The 24528-nt window shown below is 40.3% G+C and overlaps 1 protein-coding gene across 2 annotated transcripts in view; it reads right to left on the bottom strand.

The window, feature by feature from the left end:
• Trpm7 (transient receptor potential cation channel subfamily M member 7) overlaps nt 1–24528 on the bottom strand; it is an 84118-nt gene continuing 59590 nt past the window's right edge. Inside the window, exons 26-40 of one of the 2 annotated variants that reach the window (XM_069995422.1) lie at nt 22130–22842; nt 20822–20889; nt 19783–19842; nt 19265–19358; nt 16331–16398; nt 13392–13426; nt 12684–12709; nt 10301–10351; nt 10155–10220; nt 9008–9291; nt 8819–8901; nt 8461–8666; nt 8213–8264; nt 7693–7799; nt 1–1553 (exon numbers count right to left, since the gene is read on the bottom strand). In XM_069995422.1, coding sequence (XP_069851523.1) covers nt 1423–1553; nt 7693–7799; nt 8213–8264; nt 8461–8666; nt 8819–8901; nt 9008–9291; nt 10155–10220; nt 10301–10351; nt 12684–12709; nt 13392–13426; nt 16331–16398; nt 19265–19358; nt 19783–19842; nt 20822–20889; nt 22130–22842 — 2044 coding nt within the window. In that variant the 3' untranslated portion in view covers nt 1–1422. The remainder of the gene's footprint in view (nt 1554–7692; nt 7800–8212; nt 8265–8460; nt 8667–8818; nt 8902–9007; nt 9292–10154; nt 10221–10300; nt 10352–12683; nt 12710–13391; nt 13427–16330; nt 16399–19264; nt 19359–19782; nt 19843–20821; nt 20890–22129; nt 22843–24528) is intronic. The other variant, XM_069995423.1, reaches the window with a different exon arrangement.

Here is a 24528-nt window from a genome sequence, read left to right as displayed (position 1 = left end):
TAAACAAGAATAAATTTATTTAATTTCTTTTAAAGATTTAATGATATACAAAATGTATATAGTATAATATCTTTAAGTAATACACTTTTCTCTCCCCCCCATCAATATGAAACACTATTTAAACAGCTTATCTCTGCTTGCCTTGTTGTATCTATGAGATACACTACGGAATACAAATAAGCTTTACACTGCTCCCTTCAAAATAAAAATTAAAATTAGTACCTAGGAAATAAAAAGAAAAAAAAACAGGAAAAAAATCAAAAGCATAAACCAGTAGATAAGCTTTTCTTGTAGTTGGATATGCAAAATATCTGGGCAGTTAAGTTACATCTTATTGGCATAAAGTGGCATTGCAATTTCCCGACATCATGTAATAAAGCAACTCAATTGATTCGAATAAGTACCACAAGTGACATTCATGTTCAGATGTTTGGACACAATGGGAAGTTCTTAGGTTCTGATTGGATGTATTGGTCAGTAACAACTTTGGAGAAGTGGGTAACTTCTGGGGTTGTCACTGCAGACACAGACAGGAAAAAAGTACTTCAACTTTCTCACAGGTATCTTCTCTGACAGGGGTTCAGTTCCTTTTGTCATGGCTTGCTTCTGCTACACAGTGACTTGATAATGTGTTTTTTTTTTAAAAAAAATGCAACCCAAATAACTTTTACACAATTTGAGCACTAGTTAAAAAACAAAAAACAAAAACAAAACAAAAAACTAACAAAAAACCCCCCAAACAAGTCTATTTTTCAATATGGAGTCTAGGCCTGATTCTTAAATATAATCCCTCTTTTAAAAAGTCTTTATAAGGCTCTGGGTTTGATCCCCAGTACCACAGGACGAAATGAAAAACAAAAACAAAACCAAATATGGTCTTTAGCTCAGGCTTTGTAATTTCCCCTGTGAACCTAGAATTCTAAGAGTCATCTCCTCTCCTGTGGCCAGCAAGCATCTAGTTGAGAAACTGTGACATCATTGTTGAACTGAGGAAGACTTCCAACTGCCATTTAACCCAATGGCTGAGCGACTTCATTTCTCTAACTGAATGGTAGTAAACCAGCTGCCGATTAAATGTGCACGGACGCCGAACTTTGGTTAATGGTATTGCACCTTATGAGAGAATCACCCTCTCATCGGAACAAAGTCAGATGAAGATCCTGGCTACAAAGAGCCCTTCCACAAGTTATGAACACTAATTTCCCATTACCTTCAAACTTTCTCAGCTGCCAGCTTATCCTATACGGACGGAGTTTGTAACTGACAATTTCAATTTGGTCAAATATTGACCTCTAAATGATGCTAGGGCCAGTGAATTAATTTGCATACACCTTTCTGTGTTACCAAACATTTTCCTCCTGAAGAAAAAGACACACAGGAACATTTTTGTGAGGTGTAGGCAAAACCAATGATTGAGCAACATTATAACATCAGACGAACAGAATTAGTTGATTCGGATTCTTTGGTGGAATTTCCAGGCTGAAGATTCAAATCTGAGGACTCATCCTGAGGAAATATAATTTTATCAGGTGTGTAGTCATTCCTCTTCAGATCTACATTAACCATTCCCATCCAGAAAAGAAAAGAAAGAAAAGGAAAAGTCAGTTTTTACAAATGGAAAATTAAGAACATTTTCAAAGTAAGTTTTCCTTTAAACATGTTAGATTTGCTTTCCAAAAAAAATGTTACATATTTAAAAGTTACAAATTTATATACATTAAAATGAAATTAGTCACTTGACGATTATTACAGATTGACCATGAACCTGTAACTTATCTAAATGTGAAAATGTACAAGACAGATAAAGTCCTTCCTTCTTAGGGATTGTATCATCTAGTGGGTGAAGAAAAACAAGCCAACAAAACCTGATAGAGGGCTGGGAATGTGGCTTAATGGCCTAGCATGCATGAAGCCCTGGGTTTGATTCCTCAGTACCACATAAACAAAAAACCAGAAGTAGTAGTCAAGTAGTAGGGTGCTAGCCTGGAGTAAAAGCAGTTCAGGGATAGTGCCTAGGCCTTGAGTTCAAGCCCCAGGACTAGCAAGCAAACAAACAAACAAACAAACAAACCCCACCAACCAAAAAACCAAAAAATCTGACAGAACTCACAGTGGTGCCAGAGTTGGGCCCCAGTGGCTCATACCTGTAATCATAGCTGCTCAGAAGGTTGAGATCTAAGGATCCTGATTCAAAGCTATCTTGGGCAGCAAAGTCCCTGTGAGATGCTTATCTCCAATTAACTGCTCTAAAATCAAAAGTGGGTGCTGTATCTCCAAATGGTAGACATTAGCCTTGAGCAAAAGAGCTGAGGGACAGTGCCCAGGCCCTGAGTTCAAGCCCCACAACCAGGGAAAAAAAAAAAAAAGTAGCGCCACTTACTGGTGGCTCATGCCTGTAACCCCAACTACTTGAGATCCAGAAAATGGAGGTTTCCAAGCTGGCTCGTATATTAAAGTTCAAAAGACTACCTCTCCAAAATAACCAGCAAAAAGCCAAGCTGAAGCCATGTATCAAGTGGAAGAGCTAAAAGGCAAAATAAAACAACTCAATGACAATCGAAACCAGAGCAACAATTTAGCAAAATAATAAAAATACAAGCTGGCCCACTGAATGTAACAATAAAAAATGACAAGCTTCTAGCCACACTAAGAAACAAAGAACACAGACATTAAATCCTCTTCAAAGAGCCTTTCCAGCTACCCCCACCAACAGACATATAACAGGGTAACAGTATAGGTAAATCCATTCTAATCCCTAAAAGATGAACTATCAAAACTCCCTCAAGCTGGGTGCCGGTAGCTCACTACTCAGAATGTTGAGCTCTGAGGATCACAGTTCAAAGCCAGCCCGGGCAAGGAAAGTCAGTGAGCCTTTTATTTCCAATTAACCACCAGACCCGGGCAAGGAAAGTCAGTGAGCCTTTTATTTCCAATTAACCACCAGAAAACTGGAAGTGGTGCTGTGGCTCAAGTGGTAGAGCTCTCGCCTTGAGTTAAAGCTCCATGACTGAAAAAAACAAAACAAAACAAAAAAACACAAAAAACCAATCAAACAAAACAACTCAAGAACAAACTGATATTCACAACAGTTTAATAACTAAAAAACAAAATTCAGTTCCTGGTTAAAAATCAAATGACAAAAAAAGCAAAAATAGCTTCACTGGATAAATAACCTGTGATGAGCAAGTATCATTTTTTTTTTTTTTTTTGGGGTCCGGTCGTGGGGCCTGAACTCTAGGCCTGGGCGCTGTCCCTCAACTCTTCAGCTCAAGGCTAGCGCTCTACCACTTGAGCCACAGCGCCACTTCCAGCTTTTTTCTTTTTGCTTATGTGGTGCTGAGGAATCGAACCCAGGGCCTCAGGCATGCAAGGCAAGTGCTCTACCACTGAGCCACCTTCCCAGCCCCGCAAGTATCAATTTTATACAACCTATTCCAACAGACAGAAGAGGTGGGAACACAGTTCAACTTATTTGTTAAGGCAAGTGTTAGCCTGACATCAAAACAAGATTAATACAAGAGACAGAAAAAAATCCACACATCAATATTCATGAAAACAAATGTAAAATCCCTAACAAATTCAGTAATACATAAAAGTTCAAAAATACGTAAGAATTACATATCGTAACTGCATGTGTCATAAAACAGCGTGGTTTGTCCTAACAATGTAAGACTGGCCAAACATTCAAAAATGATCAAATACAGGAAAAAGGTGTGTGTTTGTGTGTGTGTACACGCATGTGTTTTAGTGGCAGAGTGTTTGCCTAGCAGGAGAAGGCCTTGAGTTGGATCTCCAGCATGGGAAAAACAAGTAAAAACAAGTCAAAACTAAGATCACACAAAAACTCATACCTAATGCAATATACCATGTTAACTGTTAAACAAAAATCACATTATCTTTGCCAAAAGATGCAGAAAAAAAAAAAAAACTTGAAAAAAATCTAACATCCACTCAGGACAAGCATTCCCAAGAAACAAAGAATAGAAGAAAATTGCTTCAAATTACTAAATAACATTTGTTCTTACAGTTAAATAATAGCTCCTAGAAAAAAGTGGGTTAAACAAGACAGTAATGTTCTTAAATATAACAAAAATAGTTATTTCCGTATATTAGCAACAAGAAAAATTTCAAAAACGTCACTCACAAAATTAATGATACTTATATCACTGGTATTGGTCCAAAGTACTTCATAAACACCAACTTGCTTAATCCTGTAGCTGGACAAACCTGTAGCTGGACACTGGTGGCTCATGCCTGTAATCCTAGCTACTCAGGACGCTGAGATCTGAGGATCTCGGTTCAAAGCCAGCCCGGGCAGGAAAGTCTGTGAAACTCTTATCTCCAATAAACCACCAGAAAACCGGAAATGGCGCTGTGGCTCAAGTGGTAGAGCGCTAGCCTTGAGCTGAAGAGCTGAGGGATGGCGCTCAGGCCTAGAGTTCAAGCCCCACGATAGACAGACGAGACAGAGACAGACAGAGAGAGACAGAGAGAGAGAGAGAGAGAGAGAGAGAGAGAGAGAGAGAGAGAGAGAGAGAGAGAGAGAGAGAGAGAGAGAGAGACACACACACACAGACACACACACACAGACACACACACACAGACACACACACAGACACACACACAGACACACACAGACACAGACACACACAGACACACAGACAGACACACACACACACACACACACACACACACACAGACACACACACACAGACACACACACACAGACACACACAGACACACACAGACACACACACACACAGACACACAGACACACACACACACACACACACACACACACACACACACACACACACACACACACACACACACACACACACACACACACACACACCTGTATTACACAGGCACTCTGGAGCTATGCAGTCTAGCTTCTGAGTCCGTACTCTTAGCTAGTACATTATTGGTTTTAATGGATGGGACTTACTACAGCTTAAGGCAAGTAACAGACATTTCACATTTTTATTTTTATTTTTTTTGCCAGTCCTGGGTCTTGAACTCAGGGACTGGGCACTGTCCTTAACCTTCTTTTGCTTAAGGCTAGCACTCTACCACATTAGCCAGAGCACCACTTTGGCTTTTTCTGTTTATGTGGTACTGAGGAATCAAACTCAGGGCTTCATGAATGCTAGGCAAGCACTCTACCACTAAGCCACATTCTCATCCCCAGACATCTGACATTTAAAAAAAGTTTCATAGTGGTTTCTGATATACATCAAAGGGCACTGGATTTACACTAAAAATTCACAGTTCATGTGACTTCTAATTCTTAAAAATTACTATCTTTAAAAGTGTTATTTTCCCCTTTTTTATTGTTAAGGTAAAGGTGGTGATGAACAGAGGGGTTATAGTTCAAAGCTTACTTTTTTTTTTTGGTTGGTCATGGGGCTTGAAGTCTGGGCCTGGGCACTGTCCCTTGGCTCTTCAGCTCAAGGCTAGTGCTCTACCACTTGAGCTATAGCACTACTTCTGGCCTTTTCTGTTTATTTGGTGCTGAGGAATTGAATCCAGGGCTTCATGCATGTGAGACAAGCACTCTAACACTAAGACACCTTCCCAGCTCCTCAAAAATTACTTCTTGAGCAGGGCGCCGGTGGCTCATGCCTGTAATCCTAGCTACTGAGGAGGCTGAGATCTGAGGATCACGGTTCAAAGCCAACCCGGGCAGGAAAGTCCATGAAATTCTTATCTCCAATAAACTACCAGAAAACCGGAAGTAGCACTGTAGCTCAAGTGGTAGAGCGCTAGCCTTGAGCTGAAGAGCTGAGGGACAGCGCCCAGGCTCAGAGTTCAGGCCCCACGACTGGCAAAAAAAAAAGAAAGAAAAAGAAAAAAGACACAGAGATTGGAACCTAGGGCCTCCACCAGCCTTGCTAGGCTGGAGCAGCATACCTCTGAGCCATGCTTCCAGCCCAAAAATTACTATCTTGAGAATATACTTCCATTTCCTCTTCCTAATACATGCAAAACTCTTCCCAACTCATGACCAGATTGATTTAATAGTCTATTTTTTTTTTTTTTTTTGGGTCCGGTCGTGGGGCCTGAACTCTGGGCCTGGGCGCTGTCCCTCAGCTCTTCAGCTCAAGGCTAGTGCTCTACCACTTGAGCCACAGCGCCACTTCCGGCTTTTTTCCTTTTGCTTATGTGGTGCTTGCATGCAAGGCAAGCGCTCTACCACTGAGCCACCTTCCCAGCCCTTAATAGTCTAGTTAATCATTAAATCTAGGCAAAGATGACCATTCCCAGACCTTTAAGTGACTTACTTTATATCTATCCAACACTGTGGGGTTTTTTTTGGTCATGGGGCTTGACTCTGGGCCTAGGCTCTGACCCTCAGCTCTTCAGCTCAAGGCAAAGCATTCTACCAGTTGAGCCACAGGCCCACCGGTTTTCTGGTGGATTACTGGCAATAAGAGTCTCATGGCAGCCGGGCGCTGGTGGCTCACGCCTGTAATCCTAGCTACTCAGGAGGCTGAGATCTGAGGATTGTGGTTCAAAGCCAGCCCGGGCAGGAGAGACCGTGAGACTCCTATCTCCAAAAAACCACCAGAAAACCAGAAGTGGCGCTGTAGCTCAAGTGGTAGAGCGCTCGCCTTGAGCTGAAGAGCTGAGGGACAGCTCCCAGTCCCAGAGTTCAAGCCCCACGACCGACAAAAAAAAAAAAGAGCCTCATGGCCTTACCTGCAAGGGCTGGCTTTGAACCGGAATCCTCAGATCTCAGCCTCCAGATTAACTAGGATTACAGGCATGAGCCACTGATGCCAGCTGTGTTTTGTTTTTAATCTCTAGAATTTATCAGTAGTATATTTCTGCTAATGTTCAATTTGACATCTGACTAAACCCCATGAGTCAGAGATCATGTTTGTTGCTTCACTATTCTACCATCGACACCTAGCAAAACTACTGGCAGCCTGCAGAACACAACTTTGTGTTTTTCTTTTTCTCTTGTCTGTCGAGGGGCCTGAACTCTGGGTCTGGGTCTGTCCCTTAGTTCTTCAGCTCAAAGCTAGAGCTCTACCACTTGAGCCATGGCACCATTTCCAGCTTTTTCTGCTGAGGAATCGAACCCAGGGCCTCATGCATGCAAGGCAAGCACTCAACCACTGAGCCACCTTCCCAGCCCAACTTTGTGTTTTTCTAAATAAAGAAAAAAATACACCTAAGTAACAAGGTATATTTATTGCTGGCCTTGGGAGGTATTGTAGTAACTGGCTTGGTTAATAATTTATACATACTAGCCGGGTGCTGGTGGCTCACGCCTATAATCCTAGCTACTCAGGAGGCTGAGATCTGAGGATCGCGGTTCAAAGCCAGCCCGGGCAGGAGAGAACGTGAGACTATCTCCAATAAACCACCAGAAAACCGGAAGTGGCGCTGTAGCTCAAGTGGTAGAGCGCTCGCCTTGAGCTGAAGAGCTGAAGGACAGCGCCCAAGCCCAGAGTTCAAGTGCCCCATGGCCGACCAAAAAAAAAAAAAAAAAAAAAAAAATTTATACATACTGATTAAAAAATAAGAAAATGTTAAGGCTAGCTATGATGGCACATGTCTGTGTTGCACATGTCTGCAGATCAACCTCTTATGAGGCTGAGATAAGAGGATCTCAAGTCGAATGCCAACCTATACTACAAAGTGACATTGTCTCAAGAAACAAAAATAGAAGAAAATTCTTACCTGGAAGTTTAAGCTTTCGGCAACAAGAATTACAGTGATGTTTTGCCCTAAAGTTTTTGATTGCATCTTCTCCTAGATTGGCTGGGCCAAAAACCATATCAGAGGATCTGTGGAATTGGTAGTTTAAAAAAGAAAAAGAAGCGAATTTGAACTTATCAAACTATGCCTTAAAAGTTGTTCATTTTTATTTATTTTTGCCAGTCCTAGGACTTGAACTCAGATCCTTGGCACTGTCCCTGAGATTCTTTTTTTTTTTTTTTTTTGCTTATGTGGTGCTGAGGAATCGAACCCTGGGCCTCAGGCATGCAAGACAAGCGTTCTACCACTGAGCCACCTTCCCAGCCCCTGTCCCTGAGATTCTTTTGCTCAAGGCTAGTGCTCTACCATTTGAGTCACAACAGCGCTAATTCCGGCTTTTTCTGTGGTACTGAGCAATCAAATCTAGGGCTTCATGTATACTAGGCAAGAACTCTACCACTAAGCCACATTCCCAGCCCCAAAAGTTGTTAAAACTTATTACCTCTTTTCTTCCGCTTTTATCACAGATGGGTCAGTCAAATTTTCACCCACACCTTTACATGTATACAAAAAAAAGACAAATAATTTATATTATAACACCATTTAAATCTGATAGCTAAACTATTATTATGATCAACACATTAGTCTAATATTTTAATTAAATTTCTGCACAAATTGCCAAATAGAGATGTTACTATAGGCAAGACCCTACTTCATAATATCACCTTTTCAATAATTTAATAAACGTACCTTGCAAATCAAGTACCAATAACTCTCCTCTGGTATACTCATAAGTCCAGTGGCTAAAGGCTAGCATAATCTCTTCCAGAATATTAGTTGGAATTATCTCATCGCCATTGTTATTGTTGTATTTTCTAAATTCTCCAGTCATACATTCTTCTACAGCAAACCACTGTCCTGCTGAATGGCAATACAGCAGGAAAACTTCAAGGAACCTTATGAAAAACAGTTACAAATATTACTAGCAGTTTTGTTAGTAAGAGTCTAATTGATGTACAAGATGGTAACAGTCAAATATTCAACATCAATACTGAAGGTTGGAAGAGGCTGCTATCTACAAATCATCTCAGAAAATATAAAGGTTTACCTTGGGGAATATGGGATGGACTTGGGCTTCATTTGATTGAATGCAAACGTGAGCTTCTGGGCTGCTCTCTGCTGCTGAATTTCCTACACAAGTGGGGAAAACACCTGATCAGAATTTAAACCGAGATTTTCTTTGATTAACACTTTACAAGGGAAAATATGAAGCTCATTTATATTCCCTGGCACTTACTCTGAGACAGAGATGTAGAACTGTGTCTTCTTTATAGATACTAGACCATGTGTTAATCACCTCAGGAAGGAAAGATTTGATAATATAAAGATGTCCAGATTTGAGGATATCATGCTCTGACCAGGTGCACTGGACTTTGACAGCTCTCCGTAAACCTCCTCCCATCTCCTCTTTACTTAAAAACTCTATTTTGGCACATAGGCCAAGCTGTGACCAAGAAGACATGCTGTTATTCAGTATGCTGGGCGAACTCTCCTCTAGACGGTACACTGTGACTGGCTCCCCTGAAACACGGACACAGTTTAAGATCAAATCAGAACTCTAAAAATGACAAAACAGAATAGACATTTACAGACATCAGTGATTAAGTTTAAAGAGAAGATGCATTAAGTGGCAGTTGTGCAAAGAGAAGTTTAGTGCGACAAGTTATAGGAAAAAAAAACCAAACATGTACTGCCTTAATATCTCTGAACTGTAGTTTAAAAGTTAAAGACTGGGCTGGGAATGTGGCTCAGTGCTAGCCTCTCATGCATGAGGCCCTGGGTTTGATTCCTCAGCACCACATAAACAGAAAAAGCCAGAAGTGGTGCTATGGCTCAAGAGGTAGATAGCTATTTTTGAGCTGAAGAGCTGAAGGACAGTGCCTAGGCCCAGAGTTCAAGCCACATGACCGACAAAAAAATAAAAAAGTTAAGTACTTTTAGCTGGGCACTGGTGGATCTCACATCTCTAGCCCTAGCTACTTAGGAGGCTGACATCTGAGGACTGAGCTTTGCCTGGGAACATAAGTAAGACTCTTGCCTCCAATTAGCCACCAGAAACCGGAAGGGGCACTGTGGTTCAACTGGTAAAGTGCTAGCCTTGAGCACAAAGAGACTCAGGGACATTGCTTAGGTCGAGGTCAAGCCCCAGGACCAGCCAAAAAAAAAAAAAAAGGTAGTTAAGATAAACTTTCAGACAGCAACTAAAACTCTAAATGTAAAACATGGACAGAGGGTAAAGATGTTTATCCCGCAGATGCTGTTTGAAGCTGGTATTTCTTAGTGTGATCCCTTCCCTTTCCTTTCTTTCCCACCCATACTCCATGTTACAATTAAAAATGAGTGAAGGGTTCCTCTCCCATTTGAGGGTTATGTTTTGGATTTACCTCTTGGAGGCACAGGGGTGAATGGAATGCTCTGTGATAACCTCATCAAGTTATTTCTTTCCACCGCTGTATAAAAATCAAAGGGAAATAATGAAATCTCTCAAAGATTCAAAACATTGCTACATTTTGTTTTTAAAATTACTGACCTGAATAATAGTAATTTGTATCCAAAACTGGCTTAAATGGAGAAGCAAGACCTAAGAAGGCAAATAAATGAGGTTGTTTAACAAGGGCTAGGAGAGCGTTAAGTTTTTCATCATTAAATTGTCATTTAAAATGTATTTCATTAACCAGTTCAACATGATGTCTGCACTGTGCCGTATTAATATATCCCATTAGGCTACACTAGGGGCGACTACCCGCTAGACCTGGTGACCTGGTAGGGAACAGCACACGTTCCTCCACAGCATTCACTCAGAAAGAAAATGTAATGACTTTTGGATTTAGAGACTGGTCATGTAACCATTTTAGCAGGTCTACCATGAGAAGACAATATTCTGAAATGCATGAAGCCCTAGGTTTGCTTCCTCAGCACCACATAAGCAGAAAAGGCTGGAAGTGGCTCTGTGGCTCAAGTGGTAGTGCGCTAGCCTTGAGCTGAAGAGCTGAGGGACCCAGAGTTCAGGCCCCAGGACTGACGAAAAAAAAAGAAAAGAAAAGAAAAAAGAAAAAATCTAGTTCTGTAGGCACATGCCATCATACTAGAAATTCCCTACAACTGATTTAAGTTCACAACCCAGGTTGCATGCTAATGAGAGAGAGAATATAAGCACCCATGAAAAAGATGAGGGGGCCAGGCACTGGTGGCTCACGCCTGTAATACTAGTTACTCAGGAGGCTGAGATCGGAGGATTGTGGGCAGGAAAGTCCATGAGACTCTTATCTCCACTAAACCACTAGAAAACCGGAAGTGGCGCTGTGGCTCAAGTGGTAGAGTGCTCGCCTTGAGCTGAAGAGTTGAGGGACAGTGCCCAAGCCCAGAGTTCAAGCCCCACGACCGACCAAAAAAAAAAAAAAAAAAAGGAAAGGGTGAGGGGTAGGGAAGATTTTAAGAGCTTAATACTCCCTGCAGAGAAAGGACCCTAGACCTTAATGAATGGCAATGGAAAAAATGTAAATCAGATGAGTAACAAGGTCAAGTCTTTTAAAAGAATCCTTTTGGATGGTTGAACACAGACCAAAAATAAAATTACAGGGAAAGCTCAAACTAGTATAACTACCTTGAAAACTATTTGACAGTAACTACCAAGTGTGAACACATGTACCCAGCAATTCCATTATCAAACAGCAACAGAAATCCTAACAGCAGACACTGGGAACTACCAAAATGACCACTGAAGTGTAGATATGGTAAGTTTAATACACTCCAACAAGGAAACACCATGCAATACTAAGAATGCACAACCTACCACTACACAATGTTGATAAATCTTATAAAAACACAGTAAAAGCCAGGAGCCATTGGCTCATGCCTGTAATCCTAGCTACTCAGGAGGCTGATATCAGAGGATTACAGTTCAAAGCCAGCCTGGGCAGGTAAGTCCATGAAACTCACCTCCAATGAACTCACAAAAAGTCAGAAGTGGAGCTGTGGCTCAAGCACTAGCCTAAACAAAAAAGCTTAGGGACAGTGCCCAGGCCCGGAGTTCAAACCCCAGGATCAGCACAACAATAACAACAAAAACACTCAAGAGAAAGAAGCGGAATACAAATAGTACATACTGCATGATTCCACTTACGACCCCCAACCACCCCTGCATGACCCGCATACAGCAAAGGAATTCATGTGTTAGGGGCAGGGTTGCAAGAAGCTGGGGGTAAGCTGAGCGCTGGTGGTTCACGCCTGTTATCCTATCTATTCAAGAGGCTGAGATCTGAGGATTGTGATTCAAAACCACAGTGTCCGTGACACTCTTATTTCCAATTAACCACCAGAAAACTGGAAGTGGTGCTGTGGCTCAAGTGGTAGAGCGCTAGCCTTGAGCTGAGGAGCTGAGGGACAGCGCCTAGGTCCAGATTTCAAACTCCATGACTGCCCTCCCTCCCCCCCAAAAAAGAAGCTGCCGTAATTTACAAAAGTCTGCCTCTGGGTGCTGATAAATAGAAGGTGGTGACATAGAGACACAATCATTCACAGACTGGTTCAGTGTTTGTGAAGCATCTATTATTAAAGGAGTAGCTGGGCTCCAGTGGCTCACTCCTGTAACCCTAGCTACTCAAGAGGCTGAGACCTGAGGATCAAGGTTCAAAGCCCGCTCAGGCAGAAATGTCTGTGAAACTCTAATCTCCAATTAACCATCAGAAAACTGCAAGTGTTGCTGTGGCTCAAAGTGGCAGAGTGAGCTGACGGGCTCAGGGACAAGGCCCAGACCCAGAGTTCAAGTCCCACAACCGGGGAGGTGGGGAGGAGGAAGGACTATATGATAGAACAATTTCCAACTTTTCAGACTTGAAGTTTAAAAGGCCTTGCCTAGGAATGTGGGTCATTTGTGACTGTTTTTTGCATTAAAACCTACCATATGGACTTACCATTTAATGTTCCTTCTTCAGATGGCCTAAGAAAACAAAAAATATATACAATATAAGCTGTACCACAATTCTGTCCTGTCACTTTTTAAAAAAAAATTGCAAGGTTATTCAGACCCCTTAATGAACTATTGTTAAAGAATTTCTTTACCATTATCTTTAGCCACTTCTAACCCATATGTAAGGTATATATATATAGTCACATATATCTACTGGCCCACAACTTTTATCTCCAGTTTCAGCTTGCATAAATATTATTATTAGGTGCCAAACTGAAGTTGAAAACAGGATGAATTATTTTATGATTTCTTATTTATGGTTATTTATTCCAATACTTGTACAATGCTTGAAATAATGTTCCAGCATTCTAGACATACTAGAACTGATGGGAAAAGAAAGAAGAGTTAAACATGTTTTGCAGCACTCAATTTCTAAGGTTGAAAATTTCCTCCAAATGTTCATATATTTATTTATAATAGGTATGGGAAATAATGGAGGCTTTTAAATTATTTTTTTACTGGAAATACCTGGCCTGGCTTCAAACTCATGTTCCTCCTGGCTTCTACTTCTTGATTACCAATGTGTACTACCATGCCTGGCCAGGGAATCATTCTGTTCCCAGAGTTTCAGTGTGTGTGTGTTAAACTCGGTGTAAATTAAACTTAGGTCTAATATATCTTTTAGGTTAATGATGAGAAAAGACTTACTTACATTTCTCTGTTTGATGGTCTTTCTTGTAACCAATCCTTTAGTCAAAACCAAACACAAAACAAAAATGTAAAGACATAAACTCTAGATCAAGCAATAATCTTTTTATTTATTTATTTTTGGTCGGTCGTGGGGCCTGAACTCTGGGCCTGGGCACTGTCCCTCAGCTCTTCAGCTCAAGGCTAGTCTTCTACCACTTGAGCCTCAGCCCCACTTCTCTTTTGTTCTGCTTATGTGGTGCTGAGGAATTGAACCCAGGGCCTCATGCATGCAAGGCAAGCACTCTACTACTGAGCCACCTTCACAGCCCTAGATGAAGCAATAATCTAAAACACCAGTGTTGTTTACCACTGTTTTGGTTTATTTTATTTATTTATTTAGCTGGTCATGGGGCTTAGACTCTGGACCCAGGCACTGACCCTCAGCTCTTCAGCTCAAGGTGAAAGTGCTACCTCTTGAGCCACAGTGCCACTTGTTTTCTGGTGGTTAATTGGAGGTAAGATTCTCACAGATATTCCTCCCCAGGCTGGCTTTGAACCACATCCTCAGATCTCAGTCTCCTGAGTAGCTAAGATTACAGGCGTGAGTCACCAGTATCCAGCTGTTTTAGTATTTTTTTTAAGAACAAAGGACTAATACTTTTCAAATTTTTCTTTCATTCAATTTAGTAAAATAATAAATTATATGGCTATCAAAAGATGGACCAATTTCAGAAATGTTATTTCCTATTTTTCTAGTTCTTCAAATTCTTTGATGGTGATATTATTCTCCTCAAATCATGTTTCCATGATTTAAAATACATGCTTCTTGCTCCCCCCAAATTAAAGTATAAGCACAAAAATTAAACTCATAAAATTATGAATATTCAAAGACAATCACTAAACACCTGTAGCATCTCACTATAGTTTTTTTTCTTCAGTTTATGTTTCTAAGGTAAGAACTTTTTATTTCCTTAGCTTGGAACTTATATTTGTTGAATTTGAATTTTTATATTGAAAGTCTTAATTCATTCATATTTCCTTAAATTCAATGTATTCTCTCAGTAAAAAGTATTTTTGTCTTTTTTTTTGGGTTGGTCATAGGGCTTGAACTCTGGGCCTGGGAGCTGTCTCTCAGCTCTTCAGCTCAATGCTAGCATTCTACCACTGGAGCCACTAAGCCACTTCCCATTTTCTGAGTGGTTAATTGGAGGTAAGAGTCTCATGGACTTTTCTGCCCAGGGTAGCTTTGAACCTGATTCTCAGATCTCAGCATCCTAACTAGCTAGTATTACAGGTGTGAGCCACTGGCTCCTGGCTTAAATAATAGCTAATACTAAGTAATTTACAGCATGGCAATGTTGTCTGCAAACATTATTTTTCCCCCCTTTTTTTTTCCCTTGTCCATCGTGGGGCTTGAATTCTGGGCCTGGGCACTGAGCCTCAGCTCTTCAGCTCAAGACTAGCATTCTACCACCACCACTTCCGGCTTTTTTCTTATGTGGTGCTGAGGAATCGAACCCAGGGCCTCATGCATTGCAAGGCAAGTGCTTTACCACTGAGCCACCTTCCCAGCCCCGTCTTTTTTCTTTCTAACGACTACTTGTATCAGTGTTGTACTCTAGTCCATTTTGAATAATTCTCTATTCAGATATGCCTTGTCTTGTTTCTGTACTTTCTTGTATCTGGCAGTCTGCTATGTGTGTGTGTGTGTCTCGTGTGTCTACACTGATTTTGGGGACTGAACTCAGGACTTGAGTGTTGTCCTTTATTATTATGCTCAAGTTATTATGCTCTCAACCACTTGAGCCACAGCTCCACTTCTGGCTTTTCTGGTGTTTAATTGGAGACAAGAGCCTCTTAAGCTTTTTTATCTGAGTTAGTTTCAAACACCTATCCTCAGATTTCAGCCTCCTGAATAGCTAGGATTATAGGCATGAGCCACCAGTACCTGGCCTGCCATTCTTTTTAAAGTTATCTTTTCCTTACCTAATGTTCTATATATTCCTTTTTTATTGGGGGTGGAGTGAGGGGTGGTCATGGGGCTTGATCTCAAGGCATGGGTGCTGTCCCCAAGCTCTTTTTGTTCAAGGTTAGTACTCTACCAATTGAGCCACTGCTTCACTTTTGGCTTTTTGGTGGTAAATTGGAAATAAAGAGTCTCATGGACTTCTCTGCCCAGGCTGGCTTTTGAACAGGATCCTCAGATCTTAGTCTCTGAGCCACTGGCACCTGGCTGTTATTTTATTTTTGCCAGTCCTGGGGCTTAAACTCAGGTCCTGGGCACTGTCCCTGAGATTCTTTTTTTGCTCAAGGCTAGCATTCTACCACTTGAGTGCCACTTATAGCCTTTTTTGTTCATGCATGCTAGGAAAGCACTCTACTGCTAAGTCACATTCCCAGCCTGTTTGTTACTTTTTGAGATGATCTTGCTATGTGACGTAGGCTAGCCTTGAGCAGAAATCCTCCTGCCCAAGCCTTGATCTTAAAGTGCTGCAATTACAGGTATACAACAGCCATCAATGCCCGATTTAAAATCATGATTTTTAACAAAAAAACTCTCAAGTTACAATTTTATTTATCCCAGTATGAGCACTGATTTGTACATATCTGACCATAAAGGAGCATCTTGCTTTTTCTCCTGAGATATCTGTCTCAGTTCCTAGTCTGCTTTGTGAAAGGGAGTTTGTAAAATGAAAAATTAGCTGTCTAGGAATGAGTTCATATAATTAGTTTTTCCTCAAACGAAAACAGATTCTGCCTTCTTTTCCTAAAAATCTGACTTCACTGCATAAACAAGTGTTTTATACCCGTATTCACGAAATCAGTATTCTATACCTGTGTTCGTGAAATCAGTGGTGTAAGATAATTTTCTTTGAAAGCTAGATACAATTTTACATATACTAATATCATCTTTTAAGTCTTCGTTATAAATATGCACTTTTTAAATCGAAATGTACATACCGGTAGCAAAGCTGCTTTGGAATCTACTACAGGAGTGTCTTCTGTAGATACAGTTCTACTGCTTTCTGCTAAAAGGAAATTTAAAAAGATATAAAGTCAGACAACTCAAGTTTATTTAGTACTAACTCACCAAGCACAAAGTGTTTTTAAGATATAATACAACCTTTGTAAAATAATTTGCTGTCTTCCAATACTGCTAAACACAATGATTTTTCAATCTATTTTTTTGTTTTGTTTTTGTCAGTCATGAGGCCTGAACTCTGGGCCTGGGCGCTGTCCCTCAGCTCTTCAGCTCAAGGCTAGCGCTCTACAACTAGAGCCACAGCTGGCAAGCACTCTACCACTGAGCCCCCTTCCCAGGCCTTCAATCTATTTTGAATAAATTACTCACATTATTGTAAAAAGGCATTAAGGGACAAGTGTACAAAATAAAAAAAAAAACCTTTTTCTCTTTTTCCCAAATCCAAATTGTTTAATCTATGTATGGTGTGCATATTTTCCCTCAAATACCCTTCTTCTTTTCCATATAAATAGCATAATATATGCTATGCATCTTCAGTTTTTTGTGCCTGTGTTTTTTTGTTTGTTCTAAAGAGACAAGTTCTTGCTATTATGATCAGGATGGCTCCAAACTCCTGTTTGGCTTTTAAAAACTTCAGTTTAGAGATTAGGAGTATACAAACAACTTCCCCTATTAATTGTTGATATTACTTTTAATTTCATATCATAGATATACAATAATATACTTAGACAAATTCTTTCTTGTGGGTTCTGGTTTGTTTTCAATATCTTGCTATAGTAACAAATGTTGCAGTAAATATGGATGATAACTTTGAGCCAGGCAAGGGGCACATGTCTCTAATTCTAGCTAAATGGAAGATCATAGGAGGATCATAGTCCAAAAAGGCAGAGATCTCCCAAAATAATAAAAGTGAAAAGACTGAGAGCATAGGTCAATTTAGATGCTGAATTTTACCAGATGCCTTTTGTGTACTGTATAGCTACTGAAATAACCTTATGTTTTTTAAGCTTGAATCTGTTAATATCATGCATCAGAATAATTCTATTTTTAATGCTAAGCCAACTTGAATCAGGAATGAGCCCAACTTAATCAGGATACATACTGTTGAATTCAGCATTACCCACCCCCCCAAAAAAAAAAATCTAAAAAATAAATGTGATAGTAAACAGGTAATACTATTTCCTTAATTATTCTACCTTTCACAAATTTTGACCTCTACCCTCAAGAAAGCAATGCCAGGTAGGAATAATGTGTATCTGTGGGGAAGCCGAGACAAGAGGACTGCTTGAGTAGAGGACTTTGAGACCAGCCTGGATGATATAATCAAACCAAGGAAGGACAGAAGGAAGGACGGAAGGATGGAAGGACAGAAGGAAGGAAGGAAGGAAGGAAGGAAGGAAGGAAGGAAGGAAGGAAGGAAGGAAAAAATAGATATATAGACATACCACCACATATATTTAGTGAAATATTAGTTGTGCAAAATACATCTAAAAATGGAATATGAATATATACATAAACCAACTAAAGAATGGTATACTTAAGCCTGGTGCTGGTGGCTCATGCCTGTAATCCTAGCTACTCAGGAGGCTGAAATCTCAGGACTGGAGTTCAAAGCCAGCCCAGGCAGGAAAGTCCATGAGACTTTCATCTCCAATAAACCACTAGAAAACTGAAAGTGATGCTGTGGCTCAAGCAGTAGAGCGCTCGCCTTGAGCTGAAGAGCGCAGGGACAGCGCCCAGGCTGAGTTCAAGCCCCACAACTGACAAAAAAAAAAAAAAAAAAAAGGTATACTTATGGGATGAGTCCAAGGTGCAATGCCTCTGAACTAATGTATTGTTTATCAAAACAAGTACCAGGAAGTAGAAATATATTTTGTGGGGGAGGTCAAAGAGGAAGACACACACATGGAGGGAGGAAGGGTGAGCAAATGCAGTGATTATATTCAATGTATATTATGTAAAAACTCAACTATGTAACTTGATGAAAGGGATGGGAAAAGGAAAAATGGGGAGAATGATGAAAGCAGTGACATGGATCAAAAAGCATTATACTTGGGGCTGGGAAGGTGGCTCAGTGGTAGAGCGCTTGCCTTGCAGGCCTGAGGCCCTGGGTTCCATTCCTCAGTACATAAGCAAAAAGAAAAAAGCCGGAAGTGGCGCTGTGGCTCAAGTGGTAGAGCGCTAGCCTTGAGCTGAAGAGCTGAGGGACAGCGCCCAGGTCCAGAGTTCAGGCCCACGACCGGACCCCCCCCCCCAAAAAAAAGAGCATTATACTTGTAACGTGACTTACGGAACTTTAACCTCTTTGTACAACTACATAACAATACTAATAATAATTAAGAATATGAAGCAGAAAACAATGAAAAAATACAAAGCAGCAAACAATTAAAAGAGTGTATGTGGGGTAAGAGAAAGAATTTATAAAGTAATATATTTTAATTTCAAACCAACAAACATATCAGATTTTTTTTTTTTTTCTGGTCGTGGGGCCTGAACTCTGGGCCTGGACGTTATTTCTGAGCTCTTTGGCTCAAGGCTAGTGCTCTACCACTTGAGACACAGCACCACTTTCGGCTTTTTCTGCTTATGTGGTGCTGGGGAATCGAACCCAGGGCCTCATGCATGTAAGGCAAGCGCTCTACCACTGAGCTACCTTCCCAGCCTATATCAGATTTTTTTTAATAGTGAAGAAAAATGTGAAATAGATGATACAGATTACATCTGTATGAGGAAAAAAGTAAATCTTTGTATCTTACATTTACAGATTAAAGTTATTAGAATGTTAAGATTACCTATGGCTTATTATCCCATGGCTCCAGTAACAACTATGGATGGACCAGAATCTTCTGACACAGGTGTTGACAAATACATATCTATCTGGAGCCCAGAGGTTTCAAAGTCAGCCTACTCACCTTGCTCTGAGCGAGGAGAAACAGAGGTCTTATGGCATTCAGGAAACCCAGTATGAGAACTCACATGCTTCGATGTGGTTTCAGGAGTATCACTCTGTAAATATAGCATAACATGGTATTAAAAAGAATCCAACTAAATCTCACACCACTGTTCTGAGTCCCTCAATCTATGCCTCAGGATTAACATGGTTCAAAAACACAGCAAGAGCTGGGAATGTGGCTTAGTGGGAGAGTGCCTGCCTAGCATGCACGAAGCCCTGGGTTCTATTCCTTTAAACAGAAAAGGCTGGAAGTGGTGCTGTGGCTCAAGTAAGAGTGCTGGCATTGAGCAAATGCAGCTCAGGGACACTGCCCAGGCCCTAGTTCAAGCCCCAGGATTGGCAAAAATAAATAAATAAAAATGTGCAAGCTATGATTTCATGATAGGTTCTCTGAATTTATAGATATTTCCCTCATCTGAAGTCTTATGTAATGTTTAGCAGAGTTTCTGATTCCTACATTCATTGATGAGACTTTACCTGATATTTAGGCATATTTGAATATTCCATAATCGTGTTTCTTGTATCATCCTGCTGTTCCTGTTTGAGGCAAGAAAATCATGCAATTATTTTCCAACTTTAAGGCAAATACAGAAAGAACTTGATATAATCATTACTTCTTAATTTACAAATACTTGCTAATTAAGTTCCAAGCTAATAATATCTACCTTTATCTTTAGGAAATCTTTTTGTACTGTATTTGAAAGTTGATCATTTCTATAAGTTGTTTAAGGTACAAAGGAGTCTGAGGCATTTCTAGGTTCCCTGAACTGTCTTGGTACAGCTACATTATTACCTTTGAGGTGCTAAATAGCTACAATTAATTTATGAAAGCCACAGAAATAATTTTCTTGCAGAAAATACACCTTATTTCTGTACCCGTTTTTCTATATACTTTATAACTTAGGCCTCACACTTGCTTGGGTTGCTTGACTGGTGCTCTACCACTGGAACCATTCCCTCAGTGACTTTGAAGATGGAGTCTTTTTTTTTTTTTTTTTTTTTTTTTTTTTGTCGGTCGTGGGGCTTGAACTCTGGGCCTGGGTGTTGTCCCTCAGCTCTTCAGCTCAAGGCGAGCGCTCTACCACTTGAGCTACAGCGCCACTTCCAGTTTTCTGGTGGTTTATTGGAGATAGGAGTCTCATGGTCTCTCCTGCCCGGGCTGGCTTTGAACCGCGATCCTCAGATCTCAGCCTCCTGAGTAGCTAGGATTACAGGCGTGAGCCACCAGCGCCTGGCTGGAGATGGAGTCTTGTGGACTTTTGTGCCTGGGGCTGGCCTCACACAGTAATCTTTCCAGATTTCAGCTTCCTGAATAGGCAGGATAATAGGCATGAGCCAATACCTGGCTTTGTTTTTTTTTTTTTTTCTTCAAAATAAGCATAGCTTCTAATATTTGGGGCAATCATATTGAGATAATCTCTGCTAAAATAGTACTTTTATTGAGAGGAAATCTAATTCCACTTTGAACCAAATATCACAAAAGTGAAGTTACATGTAGTTGTGTAAATTTACTTACAGATAACAGTTCTTTTATTTTGTTTGATGTTTCTTTAAACCTCTGTAAATCCATACTATCTCTGTGCCCTTTAACAGAAGAACATAAAAAATTGCAATAGTAAGTTTTTCTTATATATCAAAATAATGACTATGCCTGAAGTCTATAAGAATAAAATAATGTTTTCAAGCAGTTTTTGATGACTTCGCATTTTTCCAAGTAATTCTCATCTAATGGCTTTGCACTCATTTAGCTTTTTAGAGAATATTAAAAATATCTCCCAAGAAGCTGGTGAAGATTAAGATTAGTACTTGAGCTTTTAACAAAAGCTAAAAGGCCTTTTAAAGGAATCCAATATGTGATATGAGTGAATAGCTTAAAACTTTTTAAAAAAAGGGTGATAATTATTTTTACTATAATAAAAAGTATGAAACCTATGTACACATACACACATGTAACACATTAGCAAGCACATGTAAATGTATGTTTTTAAAAGAGACTGCATATAGAAAAGTTTGTATTTTTATATAGCCTAGTGCAATACCTAAGGTAAATATTTCACATGGGCTGATTAACACACACTCCCTTTCCTGTAAAAAGGACTGAGGACATGGCTTAAGTAGTGCTGATCTGCCTTGCAAGCACAAGGCCTTTAGCTCAGAACCTAGTACCACCTATATGCATCTGGGTGCATTTCTCTATTGATCTAATGTATTAGTATTCTATTTGGCTTGGATAAAAAAAATTATGGCTACCCTATTACACTGTTCTCTACCAGTTGTTTCTCACCACCCCTGTATCTTCCTGTAGTTTCCCGAGTACCTAACATACAAATCACTGAGGTCCTTTCGACAACTGACTGATACAACTAAAGATATATACAAATTCAAAAGACAGAGCCTATGTAACTACAGTAAACCACCAGAGATATATATGCCAAGTATTATAGCCAAATTTTATTTGTCCTACTTCTGATTCTTTTAAAGTATTTAAAACTATATGAAAAGATGATTCATTTTTCACATAGTACATGTCTTTAATAATTTGCTAGTCTTCTTTTTTCTTTTCTTTTTTTTTTTTGTCGGTCAGAGGGCCTGGGGCGCTTGTCCCTCAGCTCTTCAGCTCAAGGCTAGCGCTCTACCACTTGAGCCACAGCACCATTTCCAGCTTTTTCTGCTTATGTGGTACTGTGGAATCAAACCCAGGGCCTCATGCATGCAAGGCAAGCACTCTATCAGAGACACCTTCCCAGCCTGCTTATTATTTTTCTAAGGTAATAGATTTTTCAAATGAAAAGTAATGACATACTAATGAGTTTGCCAAACTTACCTACAAATGCTCCGAATTCTATATTATCTCCTTCTGCAACTTTGGAGAAGACAGTTTCTTGATCTTTGGTTATGGTTTCCAAGTGGCTTTTGCAACTTGGTTGGGAGGGGGTGCTAACAGAAAATTTGGTTGGTGGGGATGACAGATGTGGTGTGCTATTAGGTGAACTGCCTAATTTTTGAGTTTTATTAAATAATTTTAAGATTTCTATCCCATGTCGTCTCTGTCGCAGTTCTGGAGGAGAAATCGCACTTGGGAATAAGGCACCACAAGAGGAACCAGCCTCTGGAAAACCAAATTCTTTTCTCTGGGGGATTACAGGCAACTCTTGACCAAATATGGTATAGTGAGGATCTTTTTCATCTTTCATGAACATATTAGAAAGAAAAGGATTATTACTTTCAAGATCACCTTGAGGAAGGGAGGAGCTCAGTGTATTTACAGCACTGTGTTTTTTCCACACAGGTCTTGTGGGACCATCATCTATAAGATTTTGAGCCAAATGTTTGGAAATACTCAATTCTCTTGTGATCTCATTGTGAACTTTGCTCGCTTCAGAAGCTTTCTGGGCAGTGAGTGTTTTTAGTGTATCTACTGTCAGGGCTGAAAGGTCTTGCAGATGTCCAATTTGAGAATCTAAGGACTGTAGTGATCTTTTTATGTAGCTGACACGGTCTCCAACTTCTTTAATCTGAATGCACATCTGCTCCACTCTGCAGGAGAGAAAACAGGCTTTTTACAATGTCAAAAATGGATATAGAAACTAAGCAACTCAATGGCAGCAATGGATGGGAGGGAAAGAGAGGGAAAGAGGGAACAGTTGACGCTAAGCAAAAGAAAAGAAACGTACGTATCATTTGTGGAAGAAATAACTGTATTGTCAAAGGTCATAGAATTCACAAACAATTTGCCCCATGAGAAAAAAAAAAAAAAAAGAATATAGAGCCAGCCATAGTTGGCTCACTCCTGTAATCTTAGCTACACGTGAGGCTGAGATCTGAGGATTGCAGTTCAAAGCCAGCCCCGGCAGGAAAGTCTATGAGACTCTTATCTTCAATAAACCACTCAGAAAACCAGAAGTGGTGCTGTAGCTCAAGTGGTGGAGCTAGCCTTGAGCTGAAGAGCTGAGGGACAGCGCCCAGGCCCAGAGTTCAAGCCCCTTGTCCAAGAAAAAAAAAAAAATACAGAAATTCTTTTGACAGGCCCAACAAATGACGATAGAGAGAAATTTTACAAACGTCCAAACAAGTTATAAAAAATAAGTCATATGGAGCCGGGCGCCGGTGGCGCACGCCTGTAATCCTAGCTACTCAGGAGGCTGAGATCTGAGGATCTCGGTTCAAAGCCAGGCTGGGCAGGAAAGGCCGTGAGACTCTTATCTCCAATAAACCACTAGAAAACCGGAAGAGGTCTCTTCTTAGTGGTTTTTTTCTATGCCTCTTTCATCTCTTGTCTCTTACCCCTGCCTCTTTCTTGGGCTCTGATGAAAAATTGCAGACTGTAGCTTTGGAAGTTTAGCTCTGAAAACCAGTAGGTGATTTCAGTTCTAAGAAAATAAAACCTGTTGATTACTATAAAAAAAAAAAAAAAGAAAACCAGAAGAGGCACTGTGGCTCAAGTGATAGAGAGCTCACCTTGAGCTGAAGAGTGCAGGGACAGTGCTCAAGCACAGAGTTCAAGCCCCACGACCAGAAGAAAAAAAAAATGGCATATGGAGCAGTATGTAATGACTCAAGTGGTAGAACAGCAGTCAAAAGCAAAAAAGCCAAGTGACAAGTACAAGCACATGCACACACAAAGTGCTATTACTTATTTATAAGGCATACCCATGTTTAAGAGGATATAATGCTAACTCAATTTTTTAAAAAAAGGTGTCAAAAAACATTAATAAAAAAATTAGAAAAAGAAATTAGTCCTGGGGCTTAAATTCTGGACCTGGGCACTGTCACTGAGCTTCTTTTGCTCAAGGCAAGCACTCTATCACTTGAGCCAGAGCACCACTTCCAATTTTCTGTTTGTCTGTTTGTTTTAGTACTTTATTGGAGATAAGAGTCTCTTGGACTACGGAATATCTGAAGGTTGTGGTTCAAAGCCAGCCTGGGCAGGAAAGTCCGTGAGACTCATCTCCAGTAAGCTACCAGAAAACCGGAATGGCGCTGTTGCTCAAGTGGTAGAATGCTCATCTTGAGTTGAAGAGCTGAGGGACAGCGCCCAAGGCCCAGAGTACAAGCCCCATGACCAACCAAAAAAAAAAAAAAAAGTCTCATGGACATTCCTGCCTGGGCTAGCTTAAAATCATGATCCTCAGATCTCAGCCTCCTGAGTAGCTAGGATTACAGGTGTGAGCCATTGGTGCCTGGCTTCAAATTTTTTCTTTTTTTATTCTAGAGGGTTGCAAT

The sequence above is a fragment of the Dipodomys merriami genome, unplaced genomic scaffold, assembly GCF_024711535.1.
Source record: "Dipodomys merriami isolate MVZ:Mamm:240054 unplaced genomic scaffold, mDipMer1.0.p SCAF_48, whole genome shotgun sequence".
NCBI lineage: Eukaryota > Metazoa > Chordata > Mammalia > Rodentia > Heteromyidae > Dipodomys > Dipodomys merriami.
This window is presented reverse-complemented; position numbering and strand designations above follow the sequence as displayed.